An 11694-nucleotide genomic window follows, 5' to 3' on the forward strand; every position below is an offset into this window, starting at 1 on the left:
AGGAAATTATAGTATGTCAACAAGCTACAGCCTTACATTGAATGTATGCATAGGCCTGCTATGACTGTGGCACCAAAGCAATTGTGTGTTAGAGCAGGCTTTTCAAACTTTCTCATGTCAAGGACCCCCAAATTGACACTTATTAGCCCGCGGACCCCTATTTGAAAAGATAAGCAACATTAGAGAAGATTTTTACGGCTCTAGCAGTGATTCCCAACCATTTTAATTTCAAGAACCCCCAGTTTGACATGCATTACAGACCCATAAGGGTCCATTTGGTTCCTAATCATTTATGGGGAAGCCCTGGAACTCCCTCAAGGACCCCTTGGAATGTAAAGGCGTTGTGAGCTTGTAGATCGGCTATATATTTTCACAAATTTGTCCTCTTTCTTATATTATTTGACAATTTGGTCAATGTTTGACCAGTTTGTATAGCATAGATAGAGAAAGACATTTTGGGGTGAAGTATTCCTTTAATCCCATCAGTCTTTTTGACACTGGACAATGGAAATGTTTTTGTCTTACATTTTTAAGCGTAGGTCCAGCCCACAAGATTCAGTGAAACAGAGCGAAACCTTTTGAATCGCAAATCAAAATGCATGTGTTTTTATTGCAAACAAAACTTTTAGATTTGCAAAAAAGTAATACATAAAACATTTATCTTTACTTGCTATGAAAATGTGAGTGTAGCAGTGTAGCACGTTTTGCTCACAATTTGTTTTTTGTATTGCAGTTTGAAAAGTTTTGCCCTCAAATCTATTCTGTTCGCATAACAAATGCTCAAATGTGAACTCCATATTTTATAGTTTTAAGACATGATAGCATAAATACCACACACACACATCATTTGAATTAGAAGTTATATTTAGTAACACCAAACAGATAACAATGTACATTGTACAACATAATTGCTCCAAATAATAATATAGGCTACTACATATTAAAAAATGGATTGTAGTATGTGACAGATTCCATTAGTGAGAGAGAAATGGAATGAAGAATTGACATCCAATAGTGATGCATATAGACAGCAAGCATGAAGCTCATATTGAATGTACATTATGGTACACACATATTAAAGTGACCTTACACAAAACAGCACACAGAGAATCTCTCATATGTACATTAGACAGCTTTCAAAGTAAACAATGTAGATCAGTGTTTCTCAACATGGGGTCTGTATTTGAGGGGGTTCCAGGGGGTCCCCAGCTAAATTATTGATAGTTAGGAGGAACCTTGTGCGCCTACAACTCGGAGAGTGGACGAATGGAACCAAATGGAACTCTCAGACACTCTCAGAATAAAATGAACACAGGATTTTACAGTGTAGATTGGATTCCCAGAGATAAAAAAAAATACATAAAAAATATATAGAGAAAAATCCCTGCATGGGGGTCCATTCAGACCCAGGGTCCTTGAAATGGAGAATGTTGAGAATCACTAGTTTGTTATGTGTCAGTTCTGTGTTGCCTGCCTCCAGAACAAGGAACATAGACCACAGGCCTCAGGTCATCAGACGGCAGAGGGCTCCTTTGGATGTGACCGGGGACTTAATTCTTGAACATGTCACACAGCAGCTTCTCCATGGGGGTGTTACCAATGGTCCTATGGAAGAACAGGAGCTCAATCCGCTCGGAGCCCACAAAACGCAGCGAGGGGAGGAGAAGGAGCAGTTTCCCAAACCTGCGCAACAAAATAGAGTTTCATGTCTTAATGTATTCATGTATTCATGTGTATGGTACACAAAAAAAATAAAAAATCCTGAGTGTTCCTTTAACGCTGAACGAGTTATATAACGAGTTAAAGGATTTTACTATGAAGTCAAAAAGGGCGGGAAAAGAAGGCAACAGTAAAATTCTGGAGGCAGACGGTGTGTGTGGAGTTTTTTCTTCTTCAGTTTACTGGACCATTGTTTGGTCGCTCCTCGACACACCTACCGCTTTTGTAGGTGTGCAAGAGTCCCTCGTTTCAAATAAAATGGATTAAAAAAACTGACTTGTACAAGACATTAAGGATGACAGGACAGAGGCATTCAGATTACCTGGCTGCTTGCATGGGGTAGTTGCGACCGTCAGGTCGCATTTACTATCAAAACCTCCACCGGCTGTCTGTCAGTCAGTCAGTCCGTCAGTCTGTCTGTCACGTCACACTTTTGCCCTATTTTTGCCCTGGCCATCGTTGCCCCTATCCATGTGAAATTTTCCACGCACACTCCTTGCCTGCCAAACCACAACCTCCACCCATCAATTCTAACATGGCCCTCTTCTAGCGCCACCATGAGGCTGATTCTTGCAAAACACATTTTTCGACACTGCTCCAAAATTTTTGGCCCTAAAATCACGCAAATCGGTACACAGTATGTCTACACTCATCTCATCAACATGGACCTGTCCCATTTAGCGCCACCTTCAGGCCAATTTATTAAAACACATTTTTGGACACTACTTCTACAGATTTTGCCCTAAAATCACGCAAATCGCTACACAGTATGTCTACACTCATGTCATCAACATGGATCTGTCCCATATAGCGGCACCATCAGGCCGATTTTTTCAAACACATTTTTGGACACTACTTCTACAGATTTTGCCCTAAAATCACGCAAATCGGTACACAGTATGTCTACACTCATGTCATCAACATGGATCTGTCCCATATAGCGGCACCATCAGGCCGATTTTTTCAAACACATTTTTGGACACTGCTCCTACACATTTTGGCCTAAAATCACGCTGCGACCTGACGGTCGCTTATCTCCCGATTAGGGAGTCTTACTGGTGTTTAACCCATTTAGGCCTAGAATTATTGAATGCTTTAACCAGTGAAAAATAGCAGATATACAAGCTCACAGCGCGGCACCGAGTGCCGCGCTGCGAGCTTGTAGATCTGCTATTTTTGAAAAAGTCGTGAAAATGTGTGCAAAAGCTTTGAATATATGTATTTTCAAAGCGAACATTTGTAACTCAAATTTTGCTTCTGGGTGGTCCCTGGAACTAGATATTTTGAAATGGGGGTCCGTGGCCAAATAAATATAATGTCCTTCACATGAAAAGGTTTGAGCACCACTGACATAGTAGTCTCTCAAGAACAGACTAACTGAGCTCCAGTCAAGTGAAAAGGACCTTTTCTTTGACGATGACTGGCCAGATTGCTGACATAGAAACATAGGTTTTTTTCCAAAAATATTAGAAGGATATTAGAAGGATTAGAAGGATTCAAAAGACGCTTATAGAATCGGGTCAAAATTCTAATTTTCACGATTTTTCAAAAATAGCAGATATACAAGCTCACAGCGCGGCACTCGGTGCCGCGCTGTGAGCTTGTATATCTGCTATGTTTTTATATTTAAAGCATAAAATATTGCGTCATAATGTGTTCAGGCCTAAATGGTGTTTAAAGATGACAGGACAGAGGCATTGAGATTACCTGGCTGCTTGCGTGGGGTAGTGTGAGCGGATGTGTTGTCCGAGCATCACCTGAGACTGGTCCTGAAGGTTCTCCACCTGCTCTGGGTCCTTCAGTCCCCGAGTCTCTGTAGAACCAAAGACATGTTCACATTTGAGATGTTGCCATCAGGAGCCGCGCTCATCAAAACAACAGTCATTTACCAATGTATTTACCAGACGCTCTTGACTCTGTAGCGCAGGGGTTTTCAACATTTTCAGGCCAAGGGCCCCTTAGCTGAGAGAGAGATGAAGCAGGGACCCCCAGATTCCATATAGTTTCATCGTTTGACAGCACAATTATCAGTGTATTTTGGATTCATGTCAATTTGTGTTTTCAGATATTTAACCACTAAACACTTATTGTCAATACTTAATAAACTTGACCTTTCATTCTGTACTTAGTCTGCACTTTTCCCCCTTTACGCCTCGCAGCATGAGGCATTGTGAGCTTGTAGATCTTCTATTTTTGGCAAATAGCTTTGGTGTATTGGGGAAAAAGAGCAGAGTAAGTACAGGGTGAAAGGTCAAGTTTATTAAGTATTGACAGTTCAAGTGGTTAAATATCTGAAAACACAAATTGAGTCCAACATACACTGATAATTGTGCTGTCAAACAATGAAACTATATGGAATTCATGAACAGGTTGTAATGTGGGGGTCCCTGCTTCATCTCTCTCTCAACTAAGGGGTCCTTGGCCTGAAAACGTTGAAGACCCCTGCCTTATGAGGTTCATGAAGTTACCTGGTTTGAAGAGGACTATGGCCTTGAGGCAGGCGAACTCGGTGGGATCCACGGCGAGGGCCTTGAAGCGGCTGAAGGCCTCCTGCAGGAGCCTCAGGTCCAGGCCGGTGTAGCTGGTCTTGCCCTGGATGCCCGGGCACAGGTCGGGCAGGGAGAGCAGCGGGCAGCTGTCCAGGGGCAGCGACCACTGGATGGCACAGAGCAGGAACAGCTCGCTCCACGCCTCCTCCAGGAGGATGACCTGGTGCAAGGTACAAGAACCACTGCAGATTAGCTGTGCTGTGGTGTCATCAGGCACGTGCACACATAGACATCAAAGGGGGCTTGAGCCCCTGCCCTTTTATCAGTCTGTAAAAAGGGCCCTCTCCAGACCATGAATGCAGTGAAAGAAATGCAAAAGCCCTCTTTCCATACCATAACTCAAGGCTGCATTCAAGAGAATTGCCTTGTCCAAACTCTCCTGAACTTGAATGCATCATCTTATGTTGAAAGAATTGCCCTATCTGTGTAGAAATCCATGCCACATCTCTAGACTTGACTTGATTATGTTCAGAGTGGTATCACGCACCGAAAATAGCCGACCTCCAAGTTCACAACGCGTCGCGCTGCGATTTCCACCAAAAGGCCCTTTTAGAAATTTCAGCCCCTGCCTCTCTAACATTCTCTGCACGTCCCTGGGTGTCATAGTACTTATACGTAACAGTTGGCTACCCTCGATGACCATAGAGGCTTATCGTCACTGTCGGACACAAACCCTGTATCTCCAAGTTTCACATTTGTACGTTTTCTTTCGTTAAGTAAAGCCCTGCTTCATCATACCAGACTGTCGCACAAAACTAATGAAAACAGCAGATCTACAAGCACACAACGCCTCGTGATGTGAGGCGTTGTGTGCTTGTAGATCGTCTATTTTCATTGATATAATATATATAATATACCAAAATGATAAATATAAAACAAACGGTTTTGGACATTCAAGGTTTCCACCTGACAACAACGTTATGCAAAGGCCAAAATGTGATTTAGTTTATTTTAGAATTTAGAATAATTTAGAATTTTGTATATCGAGCGATGCCAGACCACTTTCGACTTGGCATCCTATATACAGATTATTGATGTTTTGATTTTATTGTTTTTATTGAATAGGTTCTTGGTTTACCTACGTTTTTAGTTTACTACTTCTATGCTGTCCTTGCTTGTAAATCACTCTGGATTAAGATTGTCTGCTAAATGCCTAAATTGTAAATTGTAAGTTGCTTCAACAAATGCATGTTCTGCAGCTCGGACAAAGTTTTGAGCTTTGTGCAGCCAAAACACCTACGACAAGTATTTTCACATTTTGATTTGAGGTGTTTTGGTTATGTGACTTGGGTCCAGTGTTACTTGCAATGAGAAAGCAGGTAGGGTTTCATTACCTGATCCCTGAAGGGCAGGTTGGAAAACACTGGGAGGTTTTTGGCCCACTTGACAGACATGAAGAGCAGGCGCGCAGACGTTTCATAAACGTTCTCAGAGCTGGAGGGGTAGAGGGCCATGTGGTACTCTGACGACGCTCTCTCCGGCTCGTTGCTGGTCACGTCAATGTTCTCATCAACTGAAAGGGCAAAACGGTCAAATGTGAGAATACATACAGTGCATACAATATTTGGATGCAGTATAGGCTATATATATAAGGAATTAACTGTTCAGTACCGTATGTGTGTCAAATACTGTTATATCTGTATGTTATATCTGATCCCTACTCCTTCTAGCTCATCTGCTGTGAGAGATTTTGGTACTGATTCATCTATTCTTACTCATAATACCACACCTTTCAACAGATTGATGTATTCTGAGGTTTTACAGTTATATGTAAAACTATTATAGGTATATGTAGGTAATTTTGTATAAATTAGGAAATCATTTGGAAATGGAAAACCATTTATTTCTCATCTATATTTTCCTCGTTGTAGTTTATTACATGGCGTATGTGTTTTATCATAATATACAGATCCTTCTCGAAAAATTAGAATATTGTGTAAAAGTACATTTTCTTGAAACTGTCATATACTGTATTTCTTGAAACCTTTATATATTCTAGATACATTGGACATTCAGTGAATTATTCCAACCATTTTTTTGTAAAAAAAAAAATATTTTTTATGGCATACATCTCATGAATTTCAAAAGTCCATATTTCAAAATATTACACTATTACACGAAACTACTCAAAACAAGGATTTATAATAGCGAAATGTCAACCTTCTGAAGTCAGAGTTGTTTGAAAACAGTGGGAAGTTTCCAAAGTAAGTTATGATTTGGGGTGCTATGGCATCTGCAATGCTTTTTCACACAATATTCAAATTTTTCTAGAAGGATCTGTATACTTATCATCACCACACATGTTAGAAACAAAGTTTTTCAGAAACATATTGGGATCTCATCCTCACCGTCCTCGGGCTCCAGCTTGGCGCAGGTCTCGGCGGTCATGAGGCTGGCCATGAAGCGGTGGTTGTTCTGGGGGCTGAGGCAGCGCTGGGGCAGAGGGACAGAGGAGCCCATGGAGGAGGAGGTGATGTGGGGCCACGTGATGACGGAGCCGCCGGTGGACGACGAGGAGGAAGAGGAGGAGGAGGAGGAGGTGGGCTCTCGCGTGGTGGCCAGGTGCTCCTTCTCCGATGGGTCCACGTCCAGGGAGTCCAGACGCACCTGTGCCGTGCTGCGGGGCTGTCGCTCGTTCTGCACGGCTGCACGGACAGAGTGAGGAATACGTTAGAGCGGTGGTTGTCATTTTTAATACCTCTAAAATGACAAGTTAAACATTGGCCAACATGTCAAATATTAGAGGCAGAAATTGTGAAAATAGCAGATCTACATGCTCACAATAGAACCGTGTTATACAAAATGTTATGTCTCAACTCTTTGTGCTCATAGGGTGGGGGGGGGGGGGGGCTCCCCAGTTAAAATATGATTATTTTGGGGGTGACGGCCTGCAAAGGTTGAGAACTACTGAATTAGAGCAGTGTCTCTCAAACATTCACATTTCAAGGTCTCCCCTTAAATCTGACAGTGACATTTGTATGCTGTCAGAGTTACAGACTTATATGAGTCAATTTAGACCCCCATAAAGGAACCCAGTCCCTGGAATCCACTTTGAGAACCACTGAATTAGAGAGCATGGGATGAACAGAACCAGGAAGAGCGGACGAGAAGAGAGAAGGTTTTGTGGATGTGGTGAAGTGAGCACAGAGAGAGGCATGTTTGGTAATAAAAGAGGTTAGGCGCAATCCTCACTCTTAATGGCAGAGAACTATTTTGTTATTTACGTTACATTGACACACGGCTTAATTTCTCATACTAACCGTCCTTATTCATGCCCGCTTGTAAGCATTTCTTCAGCCGGCACGCCTGGCACTGGTTACGATGGGCTTTGTCCACCGGGCACATGCCCGTTCCAGCCTGGCACCTGCTGAACAAGGGGCAGAGTGAGAAAAGAATCCTTAATATGGGCATATCAATTTCCACCAAGGTTGTGTTTTTATAAATGGTCAAAGATGCTTGCTATTTGTTATGTCCATGAATTAAATACCAAGGACTTCCAACGTAAAAAAGACTGTAAAAGGTCTTATTTGGGATGTTCCTTTTAGGCAGGGCGTTTAACTGTACTTGTACTGTACTACATTTCTATTGTATTGACTATACTTGTACTGCTCTCCATTTTTGTCTAATAAAATAATCAATCAATCAAAAAAGACTGTGAAATGAAGGTGTCATTATATACTTACAATTGACTCATTATAATGTAGGCCTATATTATAATGGTTTGATGTGAACACCCATCAGAAGTTAGCTAACCTGAAGCCAAAAGCATGACATTTCCAGTGGAATTATTGGACCAATAGAAGAGAGTGTGGGTTTATTTCCTTGCCTGTAAATGAGCCTTCTCCTTACGCTTCTCTTGAAGAAGCCACTGCAGCCGTTGCATGCGTAGATCCCGTAATGTTTCCCACTGCTGGTGTCTCCACAGACCCTGCAGAGCAGCGCAGGGCTCAGGGCCTTGCCTGGGGCAGGACTCTTGGCTGAAAGTCAACACGGTGATAACAGACAGTTAGATGTGCCATCATGTATTGTATTGTTTTGTACACGTGCCTGCCATCTGTGAGATCTGCGGACGTACAGTACATGTGGCTTGAAAGTCTCACAAACCAATGTAGTTGTCCATGATTCCCATATGAGTCAATATTACAAGACATAGCCATTCACAACTGAAAATCGAATTTTATGACAAAATGGGTTCTTTACCCAGCACTACATTGATCTTCAGGTACACTTCGTGACTATCGATATTATTAAACCTTAACTGGCATTCACGGGTAATTGGAAACCCCAGCATAGCTGTGTCTGTTTATTGGCATCGAAATGTAGTAGATAAGATGTTGTACAATTTATTTCAGTAATAAACAATCACAAAACCATTTTTCAAAAATATCATGTTTGTTTCAATAAATAAAAGATGAAGAACATCATCTAAATGTGGTTGAATTTTTTTCATATATTGAAAAAAATAAATGATAGACAAAAACTCTAGGTGCACACTGACATATGTTGAACATGGGCCCCTGTTCCTCCCACTAGCATGCATGCGTGCTGGTCTTACCGCCTCTGCTGTCATCCGTCCCTGCAGGGCTGCCTGTGGACTCAGCGGGGGAGGACGAGGACATGATGGGCATTTTAGACAGGTGATCCTCCATCATTCTGACAAGGGAACGTATTACAAATGTATCTGATGTCTTGTTCTTTTCTACAAATGTTTTTTAATCCCTTCTTCGTCCAATATGACGTTTAAACTTTGGAGATCCTTCTGATGTTTTCCTTCAGGTCGTTCGACAAAGTTGCAAAAAAACACTAATAAACACAGGTAAAGTTTTTTCTTCCCAACCAAAAAAGAAAAAGTCAAGAAAAATGCCTCAGATGACAACAGTTCTTGTAGGCCCACCGGTGGGCTCCCTGTCAGACAGGGCAGATGGCAGATCAAGTCCCTCTGCTCGTGTGGCCTCCCCTCTCCAATTTACAGAGGACCCCGCTGATGGTGCCTCTGTTCCTTGGCTGCTTTTGGTGTTATACAGATGTAATGACGGCGGCTGGCTATAGGATGATCATCTAAGGCTTGTTGTTAACAAGTCCGTGTGGCATTGTCCTGTCTCTCTTGGCTAAGGTCCTGTCAGCGTGTGTGTGTGCGCCTTCTCCTCAGAGGCACGTTGTCAAAAAGAGCCCATGGGGGTGAGAGGATTAAGCCCCAAACGCTGTGTAAGCAGCATGCTCATTTGTCCATCCTTTTAATCTTTACTGTTCATCTACTGGATCAATCAGTCACATTGCCAGGACGCCTGCCGCTGTTTTGGAGGCAGGTCTTCAAGCCGTGCGTCCTAATAACTCGGGGAGGGGAGCTTTAACAAACAATAACCGCCATGAGTTGCTGCCAACAAACCAGCTCTGGTGCAGAAGAGTTGAACAGTAACTTTAGACCCATTTCCATGTGCCTCTCTCTTCCTCTGCCCTCTCCTCTGTCTCGTCTGTCTGTGAGGGGAGCCATCAGTCAACACCCCTCTATGGTGTCTGCATTTGAAGGGATGATTGCATGGGGCGCAAGTTATTATGTTTACCAGACCCTTCAATTTGTATTGCCCTCTGTTTTATTCCTCCTTGCCTCCAAATTCCAGCTCTATTTCCAGCCATATTTGATCTATGTGATTGCCTTCCATTCATTATGACTTCCACTGTTTGCTTAGGAACTGCATATTAACTCCCATTTGACTCTTTTTTTGACAAACTACAGCTCACCCGCTTCTCCCAAGCCAACGGGAGGAAAGGTCGCTGAAAGAATAATAGAATTGTGAAGGGCCCATGTAGGCCGGTATTAATTTGCTCATTTATGAAGGTCTCCATGCATTATTGAGCAGCTAAAATTGCCATACCTTGGGCCAATTGAGCACTATTTAAATAGATGAAAATTTTAAACCATGCCCACAAGAATCATATCACATAGACGCAAGGCCAACAGGTGCCAGGAAACTAACTATCTACCAGGAGAGTAAAAACTGAGGCACGGGAAACATCCATTTTATCTTCAGCACAATAAGGCATTCTTTGTGAAAACTCTATACACAATAATACATAATGGACAGTAAAAATATACCTAAAGGGGAGTCTATCAAAAGATTCCAGGAATCTATGTCTGTCCATGTATGTTTGTGTGTCTGTCTGTTGCTTATCATGCCCAAATAATGTGTACTACTGCATAACTATAACACAGTAATCAAAGAGAAGATGTCCGTTGAAGTTGTGTGAATGCCTTCATTCATGCTTAAACTGTGGCCCAGAGTTCACTGAAAAGCTCATGGTATGACCAACACTTTCTAACAATGATTTCATCATTTGTTTCATTACACAGTTGAATGGCTACAGTGAATGATCTTAATCTGAAGACAATAGGGCTCGGCTTCTTTCTACTTTTTTTGTGTGTTTTTTATAATTGGCAAATGGGATGTCAGACATCTGACATGCTCAGCTATACAGTAAATTACTGTAATGACACATTTTGCACTCTATTATTTTTTTGGTTTGTAGATAGTGTCTGATGATTACACCTTCAATCGTGCCTACTTCCTATTAATCCTTGACAACATGCAAGCAAAATGTGGCCATACATCTGTATACCTGCATAACGTCGCTATCGGGTGGAAACCTTGTATGTCCAAAACTTTTCCTTTTTTATTATTTTAAAAACTATAAAGTAGTGATAAAGTATACAAGCACACAACGCCTCGCGATGCGAGGCATTGTGTGCTTGTAGATCAGCTATTTTCACTACTTTTGTGTGACACTTTTGTATGCTGAAGTAGGGCTTTAATTTACGAAAAAAACATACAAATTCGTCGGACAGTGACGATAGGTCTTAATATTGATTTTGGAATTGGTCCTTTTGATCGTAGAGGGAAAATAAATAATTATAAATCAAATCAATGTGTACGGATATGTATATCCCATGCTCTAGTCTAGTCTACACCATTCCCACAAAATGTTCAAGCGTGAAATCTGCTTGGTGGGCATGATTAACGTTGACATCAGCAGGTCAAGGACTAGCAGCCTCAATAATTGGAAAAACACCCTTTAAGTAGATTAGAAAACATGTAACATTATGTCAGCCTGCCTGGGGGACACGGGCAGAGTCAATAGAAAATGGTAAGAAATGGGGGGCTTTGGGGGGGATGGGGCACGGGACACAATTAGCTCAAAAGATTAAAAGAGCACTAAAGACCCGCTCCTTGTGGGCATCTTTAGCCATATGGTGGCTACTCTTGTCATTCTTGGCCACAGCTCTGTTTGACCCCTGCAACATTTCCACTTAATTAGTGTTCTGGTGTCATCGGGCTGCATGCTTCATGATTGGATGTACCTAATTAACCACTTAAACCGCACACTGACCAGAGTCCCTCGTGGCTTTATACTACTAGTGACTTGTCTGTTT

The 11694-nt window shown here is 42.0% G+C and overlaps 1 protein-coding gene across 1 annotated transcript; it reads right to left on the minus strand.

Moving 5' to 3' along the window:
* Nucleotides 1–1550: 1550 nt before the first annotated feature.
* Nucleotides 1551–8920, minus strand: LOC308288325 (photoreceptor-specific nuclear receptor-like; the record flags this gene model as incomplete). Its single annotated transcript, XM_080729734.1, has 8 exons — nucleotides 1551–1683; nucleotides 3427–3532; nucleotides 4188–4428; nucleotides 5603–5781; nucleotides 6617–6913; nucleotides 7529–7632; nucleotides 8095–8245; nucleotides 8824–8920. The coding sequence occupies 8 exons, from the start codon at nucleotides 8918–8920 to the stop codon at nucleotides 1551–1553; spliced, it is 1308 nt and encodes a 435-aa protein (XP_080585860.1).
* Nucleotides 8921–11694: the final 2774 nt, after the last annotated feature.

This window comes from Nannobrachium achirus (assembly GCF_963921795.1).
Source record: "Nannobrachium achirus genome assembly, chromosome: 7".
Classification (NCBI taxonomy): Eukaryota; Metazoa; Chordata; class Actinopteri; order Myctophiformes; family Myctophidae; genus Nannobrachium; species Nannobrachium achirus.